This window comes from Glycine max, chromosome 15, assembly GCF_000004515.6.
Source record: "Glycine max cultivar Williams 82 chromosome 15, Glycine_max_v4.0, whole genome shotgun sequence".
Taxonomy (NCBI): domain Eukaryota; kingdom Viridiplantae; phylum Streptophyta; class Magnoliopsida; order Fabales; family Fabaceae; genus Glycine; species Glycine max.
The window spans coordinates 4,897,770-4,924,086 of NC_038251.2; the positions used below are offsets into that span (position 1 = coordinate 4,897,770).

Below are 26,317 nucleotides of genomic sequence, written 5' to 3' on the forward strand. Positions count from 1 at the left end.
TATCTTATCCCTTGAGCTTCTTTGCAATGCCTGCAAATTATTTTCCCTGACGGAAAGCTTGAGCCAATTCTAACTCACTAGGTTGCCTTGAGCCATCCCCGACAACAGTTCCTGCGCCATATGGGGACCCACCTTTCACCTTCTTCATCTCATACATCCCATCTCCAAACGTGTATCCAACCGGAACAAATATCATTCCATGGTGAACAAGCTGACTCATTGGTTGGTAGATACTTCGTACCAGTAATAATAATAACAAGTAGTGACTAATAGTTTGCTCTGGCTTCTCCCATGTTGAGTGGATATATACAAAATAAACATTAATTGATGGAAACCTTAATCATGAATATTGAAGAATTCAGTAATAATTAATATAACTCATGGGGTCTCTTCTTGTCCACCTCCTTGAGAACTAGTGCTAGAGAAGAACCCTACAGGTTTTCCTGCTAGTGCCTGTGTAAGCCACAGGCTTATAGTGCCTTCTAAAAATGCTTTAAATTGAGAAACCATGGATCCAAATGTTGTCGGAAAACCAAACAGAAAACCATCAGCATCAGCAAGCTCACGGGGTTTAATAATAGGAACATCATCACTCTTTGTATAAAAAAATTTAATTTATAAGTGCAGAAAGAAACAAAATTCCCTATTTCTGATCTTATGACCAGGGAGGGTTTAACATGGCTAGCTAGCTAGCTAAATCGTTTTAAAGACATTATTACTATGAATTTGAACACTTTGGTCACAACTCTATCTTGAAAAGTTTCATCTGTATCATCCCATAATGACAATATGCACTGTTATAAATTAAATACTGAGCATAGATACGTGGGTTTTCTCTTCCCCTCTGTACATAATGTATATTGTTTGAATGAAAATGAAAAGGGTTTACAAACCTGTCACAGTTTTCCTTCTACTCCCTCCACGGAAGCAGCCCCTTTTTCTATCCCTCGGTACATAATGTAAACCTTGTTAACCATTATTAGTAACTTGTATTGCCCTGTGTGGAAACCAAAAGGTGTTGATGAATGACACTTGACAGACGCGTTCTAGCATGCGCAACCCAAACTTGTTTTGCACCGTGCCAAACTTAATTTTCCCCCTCTTTTATTTTTTATCATTCCTTTCTTATTCTCTCATACTTTTCTCTGTTATTCCGAGGAGAGTGTCACTGCAAGCATAGCCGGCACGACGGAGCCATCAGAACCACCATATACCGTTTTGTCTTCTTCTCTTCCTTCCTCCCCGCTCTTTCTCCTTTTCTTCTCTTTCTTACCTTCTTCTCCGTTGACAATGGCTTCCTGAGCGCGGTGACGATGGATTTCAGATCTTCAATTGCTTCCTGCGCCACCATCGACCACGACTTTCGCATCTACAATTGTGACCGCTTCTCTTCTGCAAGATTTTCCAATGCGACTTCGACCTAATACACTGATTTGTAATCTGTTCCCGATTCTATGTTCAGATTTATGTGGAGGTGGTATTGTATGGTGGCGCTGTCACTGTAGCCACCATCTTTGGCTGTGGGATAAGAAAGAAGGAGAAGGGAAAGAAAATAAAAACGGAGGAGAGGGGGGAGGGCCGCCGGAAATTGCTTTTCAAAGTGGTGTGTGGTGGTCGGAGTAAATGAGAAGGGAAGTGGAAAAAGAGAAAAAGATGAATTCGAACGGTGCAATTTATATGAATCATTTTAGATTCTTTTCAAAAAAATGATTTACCTTCTTAAATTGCTCCATAAATAAAAAACTTATTTGATGTGGATAGAAAAATATTACTGATTAGACAAAATAATTATAGTTAAAATTATTAATATTTTGTATTTATAAATTAATAAAAATTAAAAATATTTTTTAATTAATATTTTAAAATTAGATTATATTTATTTTTTATAAAATTTGATATTAAAATTTTATTTATTTAAAATATAAAATTGAATTTTTGTCAATGGAGGAAGAATTGTGATATCTAAATAAAGAATTCAAAATGAAAGAAATTTGAATTGATTTATTTAAATAAAATATTTAAAAAATAAAAAAAATTAAAATCAAAATAATTTAAATTTTAAATTTTTTAAAATTTTAAAATTTAAAAAATTTCTTATCCAAACAAGTTAAGGAATTTTTTTTTTCATACAGAATTATGAAAAGCAAAACAATAGAAAAAAATGTTTCATCAAAGGATTAATTGTTATCCACAACATACGAAGGAATTTTTCTATCCAACTGTCCAAGGCGATGGTGGCTGATGCATAATTGGTGGGTCAAATGGTCATTTCTCAAACTTTCGACATACAAAGGAGCTGAAATCACGTCCATGGGACATATTACTTCACAATGATTTATAATTTCGTATACTGTTGCACCATTATAACATACTTTGGCCTTTGTGGATAAAAAAAATAATTCTGTCTTGATTCTTGAATTAGTGTCCTATGACCTATCCTCTAAAGTTGGTTTTTATTTTTCTTTATTTTTAATATATAAAAATTTTATGTTATAAAATATAATTAAATTTTAAAATAAAATATTTTATATCTCATCCCGTCATCCCATGTAATGTATATAGGTATTAATTATTTAAAAATATAAAATTTTAATACGTGTTTAAATAGAATTTTTATCACCATTAAAATAATAGTTTGGCACTGCTATGAAATAAAAACTAACGCATAAACAAAAAGTAAATTATTTTAAGCATTTTACATTCTGTAGAAAAAGTCCTTGTATATATATACAACAATTTTGTTAGTTGATAGTTGTATTTTTCATCGTTAAATAATTGGGTCTAAGAAAATAAGAAGTGATAGTAAGTAGTTATTTGATAAACAACAGCCAACACACAAACACCAGACCTAACATCAGAATTGAACCTTCCATTGCATTTGCATAGCAGTTGCTGAGTTGTTTGTGACCGTTGTTATAGCTGTCAACCTTGGTGTCTTTTTGCATTTTGGTTTCTTTGAATTCTTGTCCCCTAAATTTCATCTTATCTTTTTTAATGAGCCATAATAATTAGTATAAACATATACATATATCCCTATGTACAGGGCTAATGATTAATCATTGAGAAAGACCATTTTCCAATATTGTCTTCTTTGAGTCCCTGTCATATTCACCTTAGTGAGAGTCTTACATCAGTCATTGTGTCACTGCACTAAGTGAAAACAATTACAACTCATGGTCACGTTCAATCAGGATGACTCTCATTTCCAAAAACAAAATGGGATTTCTCACTATCTCAGAGTGTCCTCTACTTTGATCCCGCCATTGACTTCTCAAGGAGACTTGCTTCGCATTGTAGAACTCCAAGAAGAGATATAAAGTCTTAATTAAGCAAGGCTCATATCCAGTGACCGAATATTACACCAAGCTGAAATCGATCTGGGAAGAACTGGATAATTATCGACCTCTAACCTTATGTACCTCTGTAGCCAGAACATATCACAGTCAAGACTTGATTATCCGCTTTTCATGGAACCTCTACCAACAACAAATAGAATCTTCTCTATGGTCATCCAATACGAGTGACAACAGGGATCTGCTCAAGCCACTCCAGAAGAACAAAACAACTTTGTGACTGCAAACATGGATACCCACTTGGGCACCCTCGCTACCCCGGAAGACCACGATTCCACAATCGTATTTCTGGTGTTGGAGCGGTGAACATCGTTGCCACAAATGGAGAAATAGACAAGAAAGAGGACGACACACTTGGATCGGGTTTGAACATCACAATAGCTCAATATCAGCGTTTGGTTGCTCTCCTTTGACAAACCAGTCATGTCAACCTTTCCTATGTTGGGCCTTTTTTTTCTGATGGCCTAAATCTTGGTAACAAATGTGTTCTAAATGATTTTACTGTTTTTTCCACTATATTGTCCTCTCAGTCATTAAGCACTTCCCCTTGTATAATAGATTCAGGGGCAATAGATCATATTACTCATTCTTTGGATCATTTTCAAATAAAACCCATTCATATTAAACTTCCTAATGGAAATTTTTTCACGTCACACTATTTAGGCACGGTTCAGTTTTCACCCACCTTTGCTATGCATGATATCCTCTATGTTCCTCAATTTAATTTTAATCTTATTTCCATTTCAAAATTAATTTTCAATATTCCTTACACTCTTACTTTCTCTAATGATTCTTGTAAAATTCAGAAGTCAAGTCTTTGAATATGATTGATTCGGCTAAATTGCAAGGTCTTTATCATCTCATTGTTAGCGAGGATAGGCAAATCTCATCATCTAGACTCTCATGCCTGAAAAACTCCACCATCACTACTTTCACCAATTCCAACATTTGCCATTTTAGACAAGGACATTTGTCTAGAAAGCATTTGAATGTTTTACATAAAAAGTTTCCCTTTATTTCAAACTCTATCAATGAAAGATGTGATGTGATGTTTGCCTCTTGGCCAAATAAAGAAAGTTGTCCTTTTCATCTGGTATCAATAGAGCTTTCAAAGATTTTTGAATTAATTCATATGGATATATGGGATCCTTTTTCTAAAACTCCTATACATGGTCACGATTTTTTTATAACTATTTTTTATGATTATAGTTGCTACACTTGGATTGTTCTGTTCAAATCAAAGGGGGAAGTTCGAGCGCATGTAAGAAAATTTGTTCACTTAGGTGAGAATCAATTTGAAACCAACATCAAATCCATTTATTCCGACAATGAGCCTGAATTTCTCTTGAAAGATTTTTTTGTCTCCAAAGAAATTTTACACCAAACAAATTGTGTTGTTACATCCTAACAAAATGGGGGAGTTGAGAGAAAATGCCAACACATACTCAACCTAAGAGGAGCACTTATGTTTCAATCTCAGATTCCTAAGAGGAGCACTTATGTTTCAATCTCAGATTCCTAATCATTTTTTGTCATACGTCGTTAAACATGCAGTTTATTTAATTAATCAGGTTCCATCTCCCATTAATTGGAATAAAACTTCCTTTGAACTTCTTCATAAGCAAAGCCCAAATTTTGTCACACTTAAAGTCTTTGGTTGCTTGGCATATGCATCAACCCATAAATTGAAGCTTTGGCAATGAATCAGACCTAGGATATCGTGGACACTCCTCCTAATGCTTGACCCATTGGGTGCAAATGGGTCTTCAAAATCAAGTATCTCCCCAATGATGGTGTGGAACGATACAAGGCTAGCCTTGTCACCAAAGCTTTCACCCAAATTGAAGGAATTGATTACCTTGAAACCTTCTCTCCTGTTGTGAAAATTGAGACAATTCGAGCTATTCTTGCTTCGGCCTCCGTCAATTGCTGGAAACTTCAGCAACTTGATGTCAACAATGCATTCCTTCATGGAATCTCATTGAGGAAGTCTACATGGTCCCTCCCCCTGGTGTCAATGGTTCACATCCATCTCAATGTTGCAAACTCCTTAAGTCTTTGTATGGCCTCAAACAAGCCAATCGAGCATGGTATGAAAAATTTCCCCTTTTTCTCTTGTCTTGTGGATATCATCAAGCTCATGCCGATCATAGCCTTTTCATCAAAACTAATCAGTCCAACTTTATAGCTTTTAGTTATTTATGTTGGTGGCATTGTGCTAACTAGTAATTTTGTCGATGAGTTGACACATATTAAGCAAGTTCTACACTTTCATTTTCGCATCAAAGATCTTGACACCTTAAAATACTTCTTGGGTTTAGAAGTAGCATACTCAGTTGCTGGAATTCTCTGTCAACGAAAATATTGCCCAGATTTAGTCACTAATTTCGGAGTATTAGGTTCGAAACCAATCTCCACACTCATGGACAACACTCTTCGTCTTCACCAAGACTCTGGTCCTTTGTTACTTGATCCATTACCTTATAAACGCTTGATTGGCCGCCTTATCTACCTCACCAACACTCGTCCACACATTGCCTTCACCACACAACAACTTAGTCAATTCATGTCTCTACCACCAACTCAGACACATCTCTGTGCTGCTACTCGTGTTCTCAAATACCTCAAAGGATGTCCAAGAAAAGGGCTCTCTTTTAGTAGAGAATCTCCCATTCAAATTCTTGGATTCAGTGATGCCGATTGGGCAACATGTATTGATTCAAGCAAGTCAATCACATGGTACTGCTTCTTTCTTGGTAGTTCTCTAATCTCATGGAAAGCTAAGAAACAAAACACTGTTTCCCGCTCATCCTCATCCTCTGAAGCTAAGTATAGAGCTCTCACCTCCACCACATGCGAATTACAGTGGCTTACTTACCTTCTAAAAGATCTCCATGTTACTTTGATATATTGTGACAATCAAAGTGCTTTGCAATAGCTGCCAATCAAAGTAATATATCATGGACAATTGGAGATTGATTGCCACATTGTTCGAGAGAAGACTCAACAAGGATTGATGCACTGTTTACTCCCTGTTTCCTCCTCCAATCAGTTAGCAGACATCTTCACTAAAGCTCTCTCGCCCAAACTTTTCAGCAGCAACTTATCCAAGCTTGGGCTATCTGACATCTTCCTACCTCCAGCTTGTGTGTGTGTGTGGCTCCGGGGGAGGGGGGGTATCAGAAAAACAGCAACCCACACACAAACACCATGCCCACCAGACCCAACATCAGAATTGAACCTTCTAGAAGTCTCCAGAATTTTGCATTTGCATAGCTGTTGGTGAGCTGTTTGTGACTGTTGCTATAGCTGTCAATTGTCATCCTTTGTGTATTTTTGCATTTTGGTTTCTCTGAATTCTTGTCGCCTAGATTCCATCTTATCCTTTTAATGAGCTGTAATAACTATGCTATATATATCCCTATGTACAATGCTAAAGGTTAATCAATGAGAAAGACCCTTTTCCAATACTGTTTATTGTCAGCATACCTGCCTTTCTTTCCTATATCCATATTCGTTTTAGTAGTAACACACTTGATCTCTAATACATATTCTACTGTTGATTAAAATTTATGAAAAGTTTCAAAATTAAGAGAGAGAGAGAGTCATTGAATGGTGACATGGGGTTTAGGTGGGGGAAGTCAGATAAGATTTTGAGAACACAATTGGTTAACATGAAGAGAGCTTTGCAAAACAGTACCATAGATTGTTTATGATATCAGAAAAGCAGAATGAGGTAGTTGGAAAAGTGGGAAAATGGGTTGGTGAGGATTGGATTGGGGATTTTAAGTGGAGAAGGACGAGATTTCAGGGGAAGTGAAGAAGATTTGGTTGAAAATATGAATCATATGCTGAGGAATGTCTAGCCAAAGTTAGTTGAGGAAGACCAATGATTACTCTGTTAAATCGGCATATAAGGCTTTACACAGCTTGCAGCTGCATACTCTTCAAAGTCACCTTTTTTCGGTTATGTGAAAATTGTTTATTCCTCAAAGCATTGTCATCTTCATATGGAGACTATGTATACTCAGGTTGCCAACTAGGGATAATTTCAAGAAAAGAAACATTCGGTTGCATAACAATAATTGGTTGTGTTCTTTTTTGTCAACAACAAGACGAAACAGTGGCTCATGTTCTTTTTTCTTGCTCTAAGGTGACACAAACTATGAATAGTTTTAGTGTTTTATGGAGACGGAGGATGTATTTTGTGATAGTAGAATCTATTGTAGAGGCATACGTGTTTATGCAGCAAAAAACTTGTAAGGGATTGGTACCCCTTTATCCTGTATCCTCCTCTTTAATTATATGATATACAAAAAATAAATATTTTTAGATGGACAGCACATTTTGGTGGGTCAACGTTGCTTTATTCTGGATGACCAAGGAAGAAGATATATAAAAACATTATACGGCTGCACCTGATCATATAAATAAGTCATCATGAACAACAAAGAAGAATGTATAACTTCTTACATTCTAATAAACTATTCCCTCCAACTTTATTCATTGAAATATGACTGGAACGAGAATTTATTGCCAAATTATCTAAATAATCAATTTACCAATAAGCACACAATATTTAGATGGCTGATAGTGATCAATTTATTAGCACCTAGTTTCCAGTATTAATAACCAAATTCTTGTTATTGGCAGTAAAAACTGCGTTACAGAATACCCCGATGACAAGTGCTGACAACAATTGTATTGTAGATGAAGTATTACTCTATTCTCTCACACTTATATATTTTATTTTTGCGTCTGACATCTCATTTTGTTTGAAAATATGGTAACTGGACAAAGAGTATGGTGTGGGAGATATATGGAGGATAAAAATCATTGAGATCCCTTGAGCTTTTTTGCAATGCCGGCAAAGTATTTACCCTGATGAAAAGCTTGAGCCAATTCTAACTCACTAGGCTGCCTTGAGCCATCTCCAGCATAAGTTCCTGCACCATATGGGGAGCCACCTTTCACCTTTTCCATCTCAAACATGCCACCACCAAATGTGTAGCCAATGGGGACAAAGATCAATCCATGGTGAACAAGCTGAGTAATAGATGTCAACCTGTTTAGTAAAACAAAAAACAAACACTGACTAAATTTGCTCTGGCTAAGGTTAGTTTTATATTTCATGACTGAGTAAGAATTCAGTGACTCACGGGGTAGTTTCTTGACCACCTCCTTGAGAACTTGTGCTATAGAAGAAGCCTGCAGGCTTTCCTGCTAGTGACTGTGTACGCCATAGGCCTCCAGTTGCATCGAAAAATGCTTTAAATTGAGCAGCCATAGAACCAAATCTCGTGGGAAAACCAAACAAAAAACCATCAGCCTCAGGAAGCTCATTGGGAGTAATAATTGGAGCATCACTCTTTGGAGGTGCTCCCAACTTAGCAAGGACCTCTTCAGGCAAGGTTTCAGGTACCTGTTTAAGTGCAGAAAGGAATTCCTTGTTTGTTCTGAATTATATGAAGGGTATAACATGGCTAAATCATTTTAAAGAAGTTACTATGAATTTTTGAATACTTTGGTGACATGTCATGTCCTCAATCTTGAAAAGATTGAAAAGTGTTTTCAACTCCTCCACACATCAATAATTCTACCAAATTAAAAGTTTCATTAATATCATCACTTAGTGATAAGTGATGACATCATGCGCTGTTAAAAGAGGTTAAATAGCTGAGCACTTATATTGTTTGAATGAAAATGAAAAGAGTTTACAAACCTGCCACAGTTTTGCTTCTACTCCCTCCACCGAAGCAGCCCCTTTTTCTATCTCTCTAGCTAGCTTCTCAACATGTCCATATGTAGAATAATAACTAAACATGCGATGCAAATTCCATTCAGATTAACGATAGAGAAATACAATAGACATTAACTATAACTCCATGAGCAGGAGATGATATACTATTATTGGTCTTATGATACTGATCAATATAAAAGATTATTAGAAACTGATGGAGCTGGTAGCTTAGAAACTCTCTACTAGTTAAAACGGGTGGGGCTTGCACCCTTCTGTTCATGACTATTGCCGTTACCTTTTTTCATTTTGGGAAAATGTAGGATGGAATTCACCAATTGCCCTTGCCAAACCCAAATCCCTCTTCTCCCCAAACTTCAGAGTCAAAACATTCAAAGAATCAATCGAAACATTTCAACTCCCCAGTTATAATGAATATACAGTTCAAGAATCAATCGAAACATTTCAACTGCAAGCCTTATGTTATTCAAAGAAAGGACAAAAAAGGCTTCTTATCTACTCCCAATTTCCTCCCCCTATTTTCCATAACCATAAAAGGGAGAGAACAGGATAAAGAATAACAACATATCTATGCAAAAATTTCTCCTCCTCGGCTGCAATTGTAAGAACTGAAAAGCTATGAATTCCTTCTCACTTCTAAACATATTTGATTTCAGGATTATGCAATTTACGTATTAGTATCTAATTTGGTTCCCTTGGGTTCCACACAAGTCCAATTGCAAAGAAGCAACAGGTTCCAATTCTGGTTTGGTGACAGAAAGCAGAATCCTAAAATTCCAAGGAATAAACGACAAAACAGTATGAGATTATGGGAGCTATTTTACATCAATACAAAAAACCTTGATTCCTTTAAATACCATAAGCAAGTGACGAGATAATACATACATTCACAGTTGACTTTCTGTGGTGAAAATTCTTCATAAGTAAGACACATACTGTACGAAAAGTCTAAAACCTAAAGCCACTACTACTGAAGACTCACCACTCCTACCCAATTCATCAATCTACAAATACTCAATAGAATTATAAGAGTAATAATCTGAACCAATCAACAAAGGAGAAAAATAAAATAAAACCATTCCATCAATCATTAATTATATATGGAGAAAATAAAGCAGACCCAGGATACGAGGATTTAAAACTTCATATGAACTATACAATAGTAAAGTGATTAAGACTTAACCATCAAAGTAGGACAAAACAAGAGGAAAGTTAGAACGTCTTACACAATATAAACCTTGGTAGCCATTGGTAGTAACCTGTACTGCTCTGTCTTGTCTCCCTGTCTCTGTATAAACCAAAAGGAGTTGGTGAATGAAACTTTGACAATGTACCCATTCTTATAGTGTCACTTATTATTATTATAGGAATGGCGTACGTTTAAGGATTTTCAATATAGAACTATGAAAAACAAAAGAGCAGGAAAAAATGTTTCATCAAGAAATGATCAACTCTTATCCAGAACATACCAACGAATTTTTCAACTTCGTAATAATTATAGTACAATAATAACATTTATTTGATCATTATTGTCTTTGGTCAATTATTTTTATTTTATTGTGAGTTCCATTCCATTTTTTTATTAGTCCAAGGCGTGGTGGGTGATGCATGATTGGTGGGTCAACCATCAAACTTACATCAAATTTCTTAGTTGAAATCACGTCCATGTTCGCTCTTACTTCACAATGATTTATAATTTCTTATTATTACACCATTTCCTATTGGATTATTTTAGGTAAAATTAACTAAAAAATTAGTTAGAAGAAATTGAAAGTTAAAAGTTAGAAATTAAAAATTTAAATTATAAGGGTTTAATAAAACTAACTATTAAAGTTATTGAAAAGTATAAACCAGTAAAAAAAAATTATGATTTAATTAAGAAGAGGTAACAAAGAAATTAGATAAATATATTAAGGATAAAAATAAAATATATATGTAAAAAATTAGAAACTAATCATTTAAAAAATAATATACATTTAAAAAACAATAAAAACTATTAAAAAATTATTTATTAAACAATGAAACAAACTTTTAAATTAATAAAAAAACCTAAAAATTAACTAAAATATATTATCAAATATATCAACATCCTTCTTTGACTTGAATATGACAGTAATTAATTGTGATAAGGAAACTTATTGAAAGGAATTTAAATATGTGACCCTCTCTCTTTCTTCTCCCTTTAAGTCTTCACTTTCCCAACATCAAGCCAATCATATCTCCCAAATTGTCTCGTATAATTAGCTTGTTTTAATAGAACAATTGCCGTTTAAAGTTTATAATCATTTAATTGGTTTCACCTAATTTTCATCTCTATAATCCACGAGTCAAGTTAGATAACACCCGTCCGGCTGTGTTTGTACAATTTTATACTTAATCACTCAATTATTGTATGCATATATTGTTTGGTACAGGTATGCATAAATTTAATTATAATGACAATTAATTTTATCATTCTTTTAGCTCATACTTGAACATTTTTGTGCTTTATTGTTAAATAATACTAGACTTTCAACCCGCGCAACCCACGGGTTTTTTTAAAAAAAAAAATATTATATACATATATATATATATGTATATATCATTTTATATTTATTCATTTATATAAATAAAAACAACAATTATTAAATATTTAGTATTATGTTAAAAAAATTATATTATTAATGAGAAATTTGATTAATTATATTTTTAATTGATTTAATTTTATCTTAAAAATTAAAAGTATATTAAAAAATTTTATAATTTTTTGTTCATTCAAATGATAATGGTGATGCAATATCTTTTGAAAAATAAATGTAGATGAATAAAATTATTCATCTTAACAATTTTTAGTAGTAAAATAAATATATAAATATTAAAAATGAAAAATAATATTAAATATTATATTTTTAATCTTTACACTTATTAAGTCTTTTAAATTTTACTATAATTTATTTTTTCTCCAAGTAATAATATTAATGCAATACTAATGCGAAATATAAAATTTAAAGAATAATAAATATAACATATATATATATATATATATATATAATGTATAATATTTATTTAAATTTGAGTGTATAGTTATGATAAGAATTTAAATATTTTTTAAATTTATTGAAATAGTATGAGTTCCATTAAATAGATATGATCATTAATTATTTTTAAACTATAATTTTATTTATTTTGAATATATTAATTTTGTGTAATATGTTTAAAGTTTTGAAGTTTGAATTAATTAACCTCACTATGATGTAATATAAATTGAATAATCTTGATTTATAATTATTATTATTATTATTATTTATGTTCCCTTAGTTTTAGTTTTATTTTCATTCCTTATTAATTTTCAAAGGTTATTTATAAAAATAACTATATGTTTCAAATTTTAAATATTATTGTTTGCATATTTATTAAATTATTAAAGATCTCACCAATTTTATTTATTTATTACAAATCTTTAATATGTTATTAATTATTTATTGTTTCTTTGAAATAATAATTATATTACATATGTTAGTTATTTCAAATTAATTATATTTAATTTATATTTATTATTCTTTATGATCTAAAGGTATAAGGATATTAAGTTATAACTTCTTATGATTAACTATGGTATTATTAATATTATTGTTATTATTATTATTGTGTAATATTTATTATCAATTTAATTATTTAAATTATTTATTGTAAGTTTTAGCATATATTTTAAAACTAAAAATATTGTTATTAAATTAATTGCATTAATGATAGTTATTAAATTATTTATTCTCATAACATGTATTTTAAAGAAAATAAATTAGTCAATTGATAGTTAAAAGTTATCATTCATATCATTTGACAATTGATTTGAGTAGGAAAAATAAAAATTTGTAATGGAATTATTAAAAATATGATTGATAAAAAAAAATAAAAACTATCACAATAATAGAATCTCTTCATGTCTTGTTGAACAAATATAATGTAAAAGTTAAATTTCTAATACAATAGTTATAGAAGAAAAAACAAGAAACATATATAAAAACTTGAACAATAATAATAATTAAAACTTATAATAAAATAACACTAAATGAAGAAGAAAAAATAAATAAATATGAATTCATGTAACAACTTTCTACTAAAAGATAAAGAAAAAGATGATTCACGTAAAAATTTTCTAATAAAAACATGATATTGATTCAAATATTTATTCATTTTCACAAAAATTATTTAAAGAAACAATTAGACCTAAAATCAAAATATAAATATAAAAAACACTAAAAATAAAAATTTAAACAAATATTTTTTTTATCAATGATGAATATAGATTCACATTATACCTTATTAATCTAAAAGAGTTAAATTTTAGTTTTTGATGATGATCGATGACACACTCAAAGTATCATTTCATTCATAAAAATGAAGAATAAAAGAAATGATATTATATCAAAATATATAATAATATAACAATAAAATGATAAATATAAAAATAACGGAAGTGATACTTGCAAAGAAAAAAAATAATGATAAAAGATTAAAAGTAAGATGATATACCTAATCAAATATGAACTCCGATTTTCACTTTTAATCTCTCACAAAATGTATTGGATAAATGATTCACATAAGAATTTTCTAATAAAAATATGATATTAATTCAAATGTTTATTCTATATCATAAAAATCATTCAAAGAAACAATTAGACTTGAAATCAAAATATAAATATAAATAACACTGAAAATAAAAATTTAAACAAATGAATTTTTATCAATTATGAATATAAATCCATCTTATGCCTTGTCGATTTAAAAGAACTAAATTTTCAAATTTGACAATGATCAATAGCACATTCAAATATCATTTTTCTTACATAAAAATAAAAATAACGAATGAAAGAAATTATATTACAATAATGAAAAAAAAAAAAGATAGCAAACACACTCAAAAGAAATTGGATGATATTTACAACCCTTTGAAGTAAAGCTTATATAGACAATGAACAGTAAAAATAATAATACAATTTTAATTATAATCAATGACTATAAATATTATTATTTTTAAAAAGAAATTCATTATTAAAAACTTTAAAAAATAGTAAATTTTTATATAGAACCTAGTAAAAAAAAGGTAAGAAACAAATAATATATTATACTATTTTAATAAATAATAATAATAATGTCTACTATTTTATTATATATAATAACAATAATATATTATTTTACAGTATATAATATTATAAATATTTTTAGTTATTTTGTGAAATATATACTTTAATCTACCTTATTTTAAAAAAAAATAATTAAGCATAGTCAAATATTATTTAATTTATTATTAATGTAAAAATTATTATTTAAAATAGTATAAAAATATATAATTAAGGTTAATACATTTAAATGACTATGGATGAACTTAATTAAAAATTATATTTTACAAATAACTTAACTTTAAGTTCAGATTTTATTTATTTATTATATATAATGATTTTCTATTAATCTTGTTTAATATGATTCAATAGTATTTTAATACATGTAACCGTTAAATCTTATTGATATTGTTAGACGATTGGCAAGTGCACCAATTCGTTCAAGTAGTAATTAAAACGGTAAGACCGAGTATCGTATTCATAGGGAATTTCTTGTACTTCAATGACGCATATTCAGTTTGTAAACAATTTTAATTGCAGTAAAGTAAAATGAATTAGCTCATTCATGTTTTCAAGTAACTATAACAATTTTTCTAAACTTAGGAACAAATACTAGGAATAAACGCAAAGTTGTAAGATGAAACAAATACCAAGGGAAATATGTCGAGAAATATTCTACTAAACTTTCTCTTAACGTGATTAAAAGAGTTTTGTCTTTATTTAACGTTATCATAATATTCTTTACACCGTCAAATTACTCTAGCTGTGATCCCTCACATGAAAGAGCTTAGTCCTTCTAGTTTCATTCTTAATTCCTCAACAAATTCATTCTAAGCAAGCAACATTATGAATGAGATGCAGTGTTTACTAGATTACTTCACACTATTCCTAGAAATGAAGGCCTCTAGCTATTTTACCAAGTTCTAAGGACTAAAAGCATTTTCCATTACTTAAATCCTAACAAAACATATAAATGGATGATCAAGCCACAAATATGGAAAATAAACACAGATAGAAGCAGAGAACGTTAGCAAATAATCTTAAATAGATAGTTAGAGTTTTTACATCAAGAGTGTTCAGAGGAAAAACTCCCCAACAATGAAGTGTTTAGCCCTCCATTAGCAAGGAGGGCTCAATACAAGATTAAAACAAGATAGAAATGGAGTGGTGAAGTGAAGGTGTGAAGAAAGTAGCTTCCTTTAGCCTTGATGTTCTATTTCTCATGCTGCTATTTTTTTTTTGTTTCCCCTTTCTCTTCTAGCTTTAAAGGCTTTAGGGCTTCTCAGATTACGAATGCGTGTTCAACGAGCATGTCTCACTGAGTGAGAGTTAGTGACTAAGCGCTTAGCGGACATGGACACGCTAAGCGCAAGAAGCGACAAAGACTTCGCTGGGCGGGCTAGTTGCACATTGCTCTCTGACTTTACATACTCTAGGGTTCTACTCTCGCTAAGTGAGTTGACTTCCTCGCTAAGCGGATTAGCCTCACTTGCTAATCTGGCTTGCTAAGCGAGCTCTTGAGCAACATTTCCAAATCTTCTCTTCTTCAACCTAAAAATCCAATTAATGGCAACATTAATCATCCAAATGAAGTCTTCACTGTGTAAACTCACACAAAATCAGTTATTTACAAATCTCACACAATAAACCATAAAATTAGAGACACATTGTTACTTTTTATCCATTTTTTAATGTATGTAGTACTTTTGAATAACAATTATCAGATATTCATTGTATAACTTCAATGTTGTATTGAAATAATCTAAAATATAAATAATATTTTTATCATTGAACAAAAAGTTATTTTAGAAAATGTAATTTAAAATTAAAAAATATTATTAACTTTATCATACGATAAATTTTGTAACATATATTTTTACATGCTATTTTTATATAAAAGTGAAACCAATAATATTTATTATTTAATTATTACATTTATAGTTTTTTAAAAAATTAGTTTATAAAATAAAATTTACAATAAAAATAATGTAAAAGTTATTATATTTATATTAACTATTAATCTTCTATCATTAATTTACATTTATCTAATAAGTTTTAATTTAAATAATTAACATTGAATATAACTATTAATAATTTATATATATATATATATATATATATATATATAATTTTTATATTTTATTTTAATTTTCATATTATATTATATTATTTTATAACTTTAAAGTCATGAATTTAATTTATTATTTTTCTATAAATATATTTTAAAGTAACTAATTATAAAAATAAATAGATTTGTGCATAGATAACAATATTAAATTAGTGTAAACTTTTATATTTATTTTATTTAATAATTTTTCCTTCATATTAGTTTAATATGTAAAATTAAATATTATAAATAATTTAAATTATTTTTAATTTGAAAAATTATTGATTTTATTAAAATATATAAATGATGACACCATAACATGATGTTGATAAGCTTTTCTTTTCTCAAAATGATTAATTTTACTGGGGTGACAAGATGAGATTGAGAAGTTCAACTTTTATATATTACAAATAAATAAATAGATTATTTTGTTTAAAAGAAATATTCGAAACATAAAAAATAGTTTGAATTGTGGTATTCTCTTCCTTTCTCTGGTAGATATGGGACCCATGTATGCATAAACACCAGCAACAGTAATTAATTAATAGTTTTTTATGCATGCCGGGTTCCGTCATAGCAAATGGAGTAATGCTTGCTTGACTTGAGATGGTGAAACACCATGAGTCTTCTATGATGATACTTTCCTTTCTTTTGTTCTCTCTTTCACATTTACTCTCAAAATTTCTGTATAGTGATCAGTGGAAGGGCCACTGAACATTCTACTCCGAAATCGTGGCCTTTAAACATCATAGAAGCTTGTTCCTAAGTTCACCGCTCACATAATTTTGTCTCATAACTGCAAATGTTCTAATTCCAAGTTCCGGATTACTGGCTATATATAGATTCTGTTCTAAGAAGTTGACACAGTAAACTCGTTCTTTGCAGCCTTTTCCTTTTATTAAGGAGATTTGGTTTTGGAAAATGTGTAATACGAATGCAAATTAAGCATGGGAGGGAATAAACATTTAAAAATAATCTCTCTCTAATATGTACTACAAAATAGTACTCCGGACCTTTGTTTTCGTCCATATAAGACTCGGATATTTGGGCTTCGCTCAACTCTTAGACAGGCTCTATTTTGTCTTGGGCTAGCTTAAGTACAACAATTGTTCTAGGGCTTTGCTATGTTGCTATAAACGTGATGACCAAACTAAATCTGGTGTCTTAATAAGCAACGTAAAGAAAACTAGACAACGTTACAAGCTTAGCAACAACCTTAATAAAGCAAGCAGTGAAATTTGCATTTATATTATTGTTCTCTGCATTGACATTAAGTAACCAGTGACTCAACGAACTTAGTGGAGGGTGAACTAACTACCTGCCAAATACCACCAATAAAAACGCGAAACGCAATGCTATCTAATACTAATATGCTAATATAAAATATTTGATTTATCTTTTAGTTTTTCTCTTTATATGATGTTAGACCAAACAAAATTTTAAAAATTATTCTAAAAGTAAAAGTAACTTTTTAATAAATAATTTTTTTATATAACTTTAAAAGAGAGACAGAAACTAAACAAAAAAAAAGTTAAACATTGCAGAAGTTCCTACTCCAGAAGCAGAGTGGAATACTGAAAATATGTATATAATTCAAGACCAAACAAATTAGCAACTTGCCTCTGCAACATAAAAGAGGCTCAACATGACATAATAAATCGAAAAACCTCCTTGAGTGCCTCACCGAGTCAAAAGAAGCATGCATATATAGTAGTATAAAAAAAAGGAGATCAAAGAAAAATTCCTGAAGCAATTTTCTATCAACCCTGGCAATTAAACTTCAAGAACAGGCTGAAAAGCATGGCAAAAATTATATATATATATATATATATATATATATATATATATATATATATATATATATATATATATGTATGTTTATATCTATGTAACTGCACAATTTTGCTGTGTCCTAAGCACGTTCTCAATCCTAAGTTAAGTATACTGGAGAAACCATAATATTACAGTAGTCATAGAATCCTTATCCCGAGTTTTTCCTTTTTTTTTTTGTTACAGAATTCACATTTTGTTTAGAAGGAAGAAATGGCTCTCAAGCTAAAATTGAACCTTATATTCATTATCAGCATCTAGCACTTTCTATGTAACGTGGACAAACCACTCAACCAAGGTGGGTTAGCTTCAACGGCCAAGAAAAAAACAAACTGGTGGTTCAGTGGTTGTACTACCACAGTACTCCGTAGTAAGTAATGTTTTCGTACAAACCAAATATTCATAACACTTCCCTAACTCCTAGACAGCTCATTTATTTAAAATAGATAAAGGATAAAGGCAATAAAATTAGATAAATATTATCCAATGTCCTTAAAAAATTGGTTAAAAAATTAAAAAGATTTTTTTGTTAGGATGTATAAAATTGTATTGTCTATGATTTTTTTTTTTGTATTTTCTTATGATTTCTACAATAAATACTTTCTTTTTTTAATTTCCTAATCAATGTCCACAAGTGAGTGATTCGCAAGACCCATAAAATTATATGAATGAAGCTTTTTATGCTACTACATGCCAAGTTGTCAACCAAACCTATACACAGAAATAAAAATGAAGCAGCAATAATACACAATTCAGTGTGCTGCACCCTGTGCAACGGATCTGGTGATGAATTTAGAAGAGTACAAAACTTAGGTACAATACTTTAAATGCTTTAGATACTATTATTCAATTAAAATAAAAATTGTACCTCAACAAGTAAAATATTGTGCTCCTTCAGAAAATGGAGAGAAGTACTTCAAAGACCACACCAGCCGTTCGTCCCCTCCCCTTTAAATTGGCTACCCCCATATTGAATTTGAAAGTAAATTGCCAATGGCAGTCTATTCAAGCAGAACCAGTAACTTGCCAATGGCAGAACCATTCAAAAAGATAGTTATTATACCAACAATCATATTTGGACGCTCTTTAATTACAAACATCTCAACAATATTTATCATTTCTCTCCATACCTCTTTTTATTATATCATATCTACTATGGGTACAATGGGTGTCACATCATTTTTATTATTAGACATTCAGAGTTCAGTACAATGGGTCAATGGCAGTCTATTACAGGGTAAAAAACTCTTCTGCAACGTTTGATGTTCAGTTCCAAGTCTAGTACAAGTCTGGAAGAGAAGATAAACAGTAAAGAAGAATGATGCTATTCATTACACTTTGAACATTTTCAATTTTTTTGTTTATAGCTGTTCAAAAGATTCTTTGGTCAAAATTTTCATAGAAACTGGACTATTTAATTGCATCCATCGTGGTATCTAAAATACTTTTGGCCCATTAATTGGCGGCCGACGCTATTATTTGTTGTCTAAATAATTATTGAATTGAGCACTAATTATAAGACAATGATTTCTAAAATTTCATACATTAGGATTAAGGAATATATTTCAGCCATACATTTATTATTAATTATATAGATTAAGTAAAGCTTGATTTCAAAAACTCTGCCTGAAAATTTTTAAATACTTGGATTGCATATTCTGAAGTAAGTTATTGTGATGTGGCCCTCCTCAAATGTACGCTTGGAGTGACATAACGTGGCGGAAGGCAAGATGTTATCAGTTGCTTCATTTAAGTGTTAACCCAATATTGCATAGTTGCTTGGATTCCAAGAGAAGTTTTCAGACAGGAAGGAGGCATTACAGTCCAATAGGAATCTCCAAAGGATGAACAAGAGAAAGCTAGCTCATCAATTTTTATTTCCAATGTACAACATACAAAAGAACCCTATAAGGCATATCAACAAAAAATTGATCTTTCAATTTGTACAGGAGGTAACTATCCATCAATATAGAATTTCAAAAAAAAAAAAGAAAAGAAAAACCCAACTCACCTCCACAGAGGACATCAAAACTGACCCTTCTCCATTCCAATTCCAATTTTACACTTTTTCAATACATAAAGCGGAAGCTAGATGAGTGTTGGATTGGTTGTGATCATGATGCTTTTGAGGAGTGTCAAAATAGCTTGACGTAATTTAAAACCACGAATCGAACTGATAGCCAAACTCAACTAACTCAAGCGATGGGTGTTCCCACGGAGAAGCTGAACCAAACAGGACGAATTCCTCTTGACCTTGGCATTATCATCCTCGACCAAGCCTTGACAAATATCCAAAACCCCATTTCGTAAAGCCTCGACAACAGTTTCTTCACTGTGACAACAGAGAGAATAGAGAGCCATAAGAGCATACTGAACTCCTCTGGAGCTTCCATTCCTCAACACGCGAGTAAGAATCTGCACACACCCGCGAAACCGTTCCATGTGTTCCCTCCCCTCTTTACACTTCGCCAAAACCCCAATAACCTCAACGCTCCTCTCAAGCCCGGAATCGGCGCTTCGAAGCAGAACAGGAACGGCGCTGCACTCTACCGCTCTACGGCGGTTGTCGGGGAAGGAGCAGAGGGCGTAGAGCGCGGTGGCGGCTTCTTTTCTTTCTCTGCCTTTACCGTCCCGGAGGAGTGTGACGAGGGCGTGGATGGAGCCGGGGAAGGCTCCGATGGTGGCCTTGTTGACGTGGAGGACGGCGAGGCTGGTGAGAAGGGTGGCGGAGAGGGCGCGGCAGTCGGAGGGGGCGGCGGAGAGGAGTAGAGTGATGAGAGGGGAGAGGAGGCCCTCGGCGACGAGGCCGACCTTGGCGTCGTCGTCGAGGGAGAGGTGGAGGAGGAGGGAGAGGGCGCGATGGCGGAGGTCGGCGGAGATGTGTTGGAGGCAGGTTAAGAGGGCGGGGACGAGGGCGGGGGAATTGAAGAGGCGGCGGCGGAAGAGGGAGTCGGAGTGAGAGAGGCGCGTGAGGTGGTGGAGCGCGTCAAGTTTGGAGGGGAGAGGGGAGGAGAGAGAGGTGAGGGAGGAGATTAGGGTTTGGGGGTGGTGGTGTTGTTGAGGGTTGATGGGGGCGTAGTTGGAGATTAGGCTTCGGAGGGCGTGGTTGGGGATGAGGGAGGAGTGTGCAGGGAGGGGCAGTTTGGTAATTGGGCAAGTGCGGTGGCCGGCGTCCAGCCAGCGCTGGATGGAGGAGCGGTCGAAGGTGTGGCCGGAAGAGAGGATGACGGGGTCGGACATGATTTGCAGGGAAATCGGACACTTGAAGTGGTCAGGAAGCTGAGCCTCAGCCGCCATTGTTAGTCAGTGTCTAGTGAGAAGAGGTTTCGTTTCCAAAATGCTTTCTATGAGCTGAGCTTCATAATCATTAATCATATTCATACCACCATTCTTCTCTTCTTCTTGGGCCTATGATTCCGCTGCAGATACAATTTGTTCCCCCCAAGAGTACAATTGTTGTTTTTAAAAAGATAAAAACTATATATTTAATTTTGTAAACAAATATGATAAATTAATCTTATTATTAAATTTAACATCAATTTATTATATTTTTTTATAACTTCTGAGACTAAATTTATTTATTTTATCTGTTTAAGATTAATTTTTCAGCTTCTCCAACTTTTATTAGAAAACTAGTAATATCCTTCTCCTTCCTCACTTTTTTTTAAAAATATTTGTTGGACAGCGGACAAATTCATAATAAAATTGTTTTATCCTCCTCTTAATATATTGAATAAAAAATATAGCTATCAAATATCTTAAATGTAAACGCATATAGTAAATCCTAAAAATGTATTTCATACTCTATTATTTTAATAAAATAGAGAATTAATAAAAATGTGTTGCAAGGATATTTAAAAACTATTAATTTGTTCTTAAATATTTAGGATATTGGTATTGAAAGCCTTGGTTGGAGGAAAGGGATTAAAAATAATTTTAAAAAATTATATGGGATTATTTCATCAATTTTTTTAAGACGTGATTACTAATTGATCACTGAATTATCAATATTATGTTACATTATCAATTAACTTTTATATATATATATATATATATATATATATATATATATATATATATATATTAATTTAGTTCTCACAGCTAGTATATTTTTAATTTGATTCATATCTATCCATCCAATACATTCTTAATTTGATCCTGTGTAAGTATGGACTAAATTAAAAATGCAGTAACTAAATTAAGAATATGTAAGGGAATTAATGATGATAGAGAGCTAATATTCATACACACATAGACTGATTTAATAAATTTTTACATACAAGAACCAAATTAAAAATATGCAACATATTTTTTTAGACTGCTAAAAAAACATATATTTGAAACATAGTACACAACCGACAACCCGCACAAGAATATATTTGAAAAACATGAACCACTCATTTGATCAAGAGGCCAAACGACTCATATATACCTATGAATCTCCATTCTTCACACACCAACGTTAACGGCTCAAAAGTCCAAATTTGTGAGCTGACGGTTTCCGTCCTCACACGTGTTTTACTCCATCACACCAGTCATTTTTCACGATTTTTTTTTAATACATACAACAATTTTTTTTTTTTACCTAAACATCCAACTCCTCTTATTATTTACACAAATATATATATTTACTATTCACAAGTAGGAGGAATCCAAATTTATATTGTGATTTAAAAAAAAATTGATTTTTTACGTTGAGAATTCGAATTTCTTAACCCAAATATTCAATGTGCTTTTTCATTTTTTAAATAAAATTTGTTTAAAAAATATTTTTTAAATATTTTTTAGAAATATAAATAAAGAAAACTACTAAAATTAGAGAAGATTATTGTATAATTTTTTAGTTATGATGTAAGTATTTTTTATCTAAATTTATATGTTGTTGGTGCTTTTATTTTGTTATGTACGTTAATTAAAAAATAAGAAAATTAATTAGTAGTATTAAAATAAATTAAAAATACAATGAATAAATAATTAATACATTTTTCTTGTATGATACACATAAAATTAAACAATACGATGACTGAGATGATAGACGACAATAATAAAACATACTAAAAATACAATTGTAATGCAAATATAATAAACTAATGATAGTGGATACATGTCTTCTTTCATTTGAATTTCTAAAAATAGCTAAAATTTATAGTGGACAAAATCATTTTCAGTAGTTGAATCCTACTAACACATTTAACACGTCTTCGTCATTTTTCAACTATGTTATTTCATATTCAATTAATTTCTCTGAATATTTAACATGGTCTAGAGGTTGAAAGAACAATCGTATGACCATATGTGATTTGTGAATTTTACAAGGAGAACCCTTGAAGGTGTAACTTACTTGGTTATATCCTTGAGTTAATAAAATATTCTTCAATGGTACAATTTTTAACTAATGTAAATTTTCAAAACTAATTTACACTTTAATATTTTTAACTAATTTTGTTTAACTTGAAATTATTTTTAAGAAAATTAAAAAAATGAAAAAACACGTTAAGAATTAGGGTTGGGTGACCCGAATTCTCAACGTAAAAAACTAATTTTTTTTCAAAATCAAAGTGTAAATTTGGATTCTCCTAACCTAAATTTATACTGTGAATAGTAAATATGTATATTGTATAAATAATGGAGGAGTTGTATGTTTTAGTAATTTTTTTTATATATGGGAAAAAAATCCATTTTTCACATATTTTTTCCTATTTTTTTAATAATTTTTTTGAATGTGTAATTTCAATTTCTCAAATACAAATTCTCCACTATTATTAAATAAAGACGCACAACGAAAAATTATTAATATTGTCAATAAAAATATTTCTTAAAAATCAAAAAGTGATTTTGATCATGAAAATTTGGTCGAATCATGATAGGTGTAGCAAGGTTAATTATGTAAGATTGTTTCTCAAGATATCCCGCATCATCATCTGACTCCAATGAAATTAAGTAATTACATATCAATGAAATAAAATAAAGGCATTAGTCATAATAAAGCAATAAAATACTATTAGCACTGCAAAAGAATACGAAAAAGAATATGAGGAAAGAGATGCCCTTATTCCCGGGCAATAGGACAATGGCTAACTTGATCGATGTAAAAAAAGAATCTGTTTCATCTCAAGTGTTGGAAAGTTTGTTTCGACTTGTATAGTTGTATGTATCAGTATCAAGTAACGTGCAAAGAATACCGTTAATATTGTCAAGAATGTGTTTAGATTGAAAATGACGATTTTCCATGCATCTAGAAAGAGCTACAAAAATGGGGAATGGTCATACTGAAGTATGACTCAGCATCAAAGTACCACGCAAGCTTCCCGTCATGATTCTTCATACCACAGCTTGTAATCTCAATGGGCACTAGACACTAAATCCTATGATGATAAGATTAAATCTTTTACTTTTTCTGCAAAAGTACTTTCTTGTTAGATCGTAAGCAATCTAAGTTCACATCTTTTACTTTTTTGATCCTGGTCTAAGAGCATCTTTATTGGAACTTTACTAGTCTGTATGGTAATTAAGGAAGTAGTAGAGAAATAGAGAAAATAAAGATGCAAATTGCTTTACAAAAGGCGGGTATAACAACTTTTAAAACAGTTAGAAATGTATATAATGAAAAAAATTATCTATTTTTCAACAATTGATGGTTACTATCAACAATGAATTATCTTGTATATTTTTCTCTCTCTTAATTTTCTCTTTTCTTTGTATTTTGTAATATTCTCAAATCAAACACCTTTAAAATTGATATTTTTCTCAATTCTCACATATCTTCTTACCGTCTATTTTTATCTATCATATATTTCTTTCCCTCTTATGTATAAAAATTATTATGATTATAGATAAAATTATAAACTTAAATATGATTTTTATTTTTATTTTACATTGAATACCTAATAAAATAATAATTTTATTTTTGGTTTTAAATATTTTATTTTAATTCTTGATATTAATAAATTTTATGTTTATTGAGAATTTTATTTTAGTTCTGACTAATAAAAAATGATTTTTTATTAGAACATAAACGTAAAATTTATTAATTTATCATGAATTAATAAAAAATGTGAAAGACAAAAAATAAAATTATTATTTTATTAAAAATTCAATAAAAATTAAAATTTATTAAGAAACAAATATAAAAAATTAAATATTTATTAAGAATAAAAATATATTTAAGTATAAAATTATATTCACCTTCATGAAAACAAATCAATATTTCCTATTTTTTGTGTACAACAAATTTCAGCAACAGGGCAAATGGAAACAAGTGAGTGGAGAATTATGTAGGAGGCACTGGCAATTAATACTAGAAAAGTGCTAGTTGGGTATCCATGCATAGAGGAGCGTGGGACGAGCATTATCTTCAACTATAATATTTATTTAGTAAGCAGAGAAAGGGACTGGGCTTCTAATGTAACAAACAAGGCAACAAAGTGAAGCCCATGACTATCCGTACAATCATCATCCACGGCTGACAGCTGTGCAGAAAATGATCCACTCGGAACTCTTTTAAGAGCATCAATTGTTTGGACATTCAAAGTTTGATGAATGGACGACGATGCCCTCAAAATCAAATGAAATCCGGGACCTCAATAATTACTAATTATTGACCTCAATAATTACTAATTATATATATTTTTTTAAAAATATTTATTTATTTATAATTTTTAAATACATTACTTATTTTCTCAACATATCTTTATTTAATTATTTTCTCTCTAAATATTAATAAAAAACAATTAAATGGACAGATAAATAAGAAAAGAATAAATTTAGAATAATAATCCAATTAATTAAATTAAGTACTTTTCTTAAGGAATATTAATTAATTAAAAAAAATCTTATAATTATAATTAGCTAGCGAAAAGAAGAATGATTTGTTTGTATTTAGCACATGGGACAGCATCGTGATTCATGAGAAGTAGTGCCATTTGTTCATACAAGTGGATTGACGCCAAGTAGTTAAACGATTTGGTACATAGTATTTAAGACTAGTTGAATAGATGGAACTGGTTTGTGGTTGAGACTCGTACACTAATGTTTTAAGTGGGTCTCTGCTGGCATTCCGTTGACACTTTGAAAAACAGTAGCTGCTAGAAGTTTGGATATGAGACATCTTGAGATACTGAAGCAAGTGCTGAATAGCCTGCAAATGTGAACTGTAACAGGTTAACTAACA

General features: G+C 30.9%; 4 protein-coding genes across 4 annotated transcripts; 1 reads left to right on the plus strand and 3 right to left on the minus strand.

The window, feature by feature from the left end:
• Positions 1 to 4: 4 nt before the first annotated feature.
• Positions 5 to 1,630, minus strand: LOC100795209 (probable NAD(P)H dehydrogenase (quinone) FQR1-like 1). The gene is given in 4 exon segments (XM_026125817.2): positions 5 to 226; positions 370 to 594; positions 720 to 766; positions 890 to 1,630. Coding segments are annotated over 4 exon segments (582 nt in total). The 5' UTR covers positions 978 to 1,630.
• Positions 1,631 to 5,775: 4,145 nt separating this feature from the next.
• LOC106796082 (secreted RxLR effector protein 161-like) lies at positions 5,776 to 6,291 on the plus strand. The gene has a single exon (XM_014767563.1). The coding sequence runs from the start codon at positions 5,776 to 5,778 to the stop codon at positions 6,289 to 6,291; it is 516 nt and encodes a 171-aa protein (XP_014623049.1).
• Positions 6,292 to 7,867: 1,576 nt separating this feature from the next.
• On the minus strand, positions 7,868 to 10,594 carry LOC100789057 (probable NAD(P)H dehydrogenase (quinone) FQR1-like 1). The gene is made up of 4 exons (XM_026125823.2): positions 10,338 to 10,594; positions 9,076 to 9,169; positions 8,513 to 8,775; positions 7,868 to 8,418 (listed from the first exon to the last, which is right to left on the minus strand). The coding sequence occupies exons 1-4, from the start codon at positions 10,358 to 10,360 to the stop codon at positions 8,187 to 8,189; spliced, it is 612 nt and encodes a 203-aa protein (XP_025981608.1). The 5' UTR covers positions 10,361 to 10,594; the 3' UTR covers positions 7,868 to 8,186.
• Positions 10,595 to 20,007: 9,413 nt separating this feature from the next.
• On the minus strand, positions 20,008 to 21,605 carry LOC100796272 (U-box domain-containing protein 8). Its single transcript, XM_006597320.4, has 2 exons — positions 20,159 to 21,605; positions 20,008 to 20,052 (listed from the first exon to the last, which is right to left on the minus strand). Exon 1 carries the CDS (start codon positions 21,442 to 21,444, stop codon positions 20,338 to 20,340), a length of 1,107 nt encoding a protein of 368 aa, XP_006597383.1. The 5' UTR covers positions 21,445 to 21,605; the 3' UTR covers positions 20,008 to 20,052; positions 20,159 to 20,337.
• Between the last annotated feature and the right edge of the window lie 4,712 nt (positions 21,606 to 26,317).

What these genes read in the sequence shown, in the direction of transcription:
- LOC100789057 (XM_026125823.2), bottom strand. Translation starts at nt 10,360, where the DNA reads ATGGCTACCAAGGTTTATATTGT. An exon ending in TAGAAGCAAAACTGTGGCAG is followed by an intron (nt 8,776 to 9,075) that starts GTTTGTAAACTC and finishes GCACTTAAACAG; the next exon opens with GTACCTGAAACCTTGCCTGA. An exon ending in GGTGGTCAAGAAACTACCCC is followed by an intron (nt 8,419 to 8,512) that starts GTGAGTCACTGA and finishes TTTACTAAACAG; the next exon opens with GTTGACATCTATTACTCAGC.
- LOC100796272 (XM_006597320.4), bottom strand. Translation starts at nt 21,444, where the DNA reads ATGGCGGCTGAGGCTCAGCTTCCTGACCACTTCAAGTGTCCGATTTCC.
- LOC106796082 (XM_014767563.1), top strand. Translation starts at nt 5,776, where the DNA reads ATGGACAACACTCTTCGTCTTCACCAAGACTCTGGTCCTTTGTTACTT.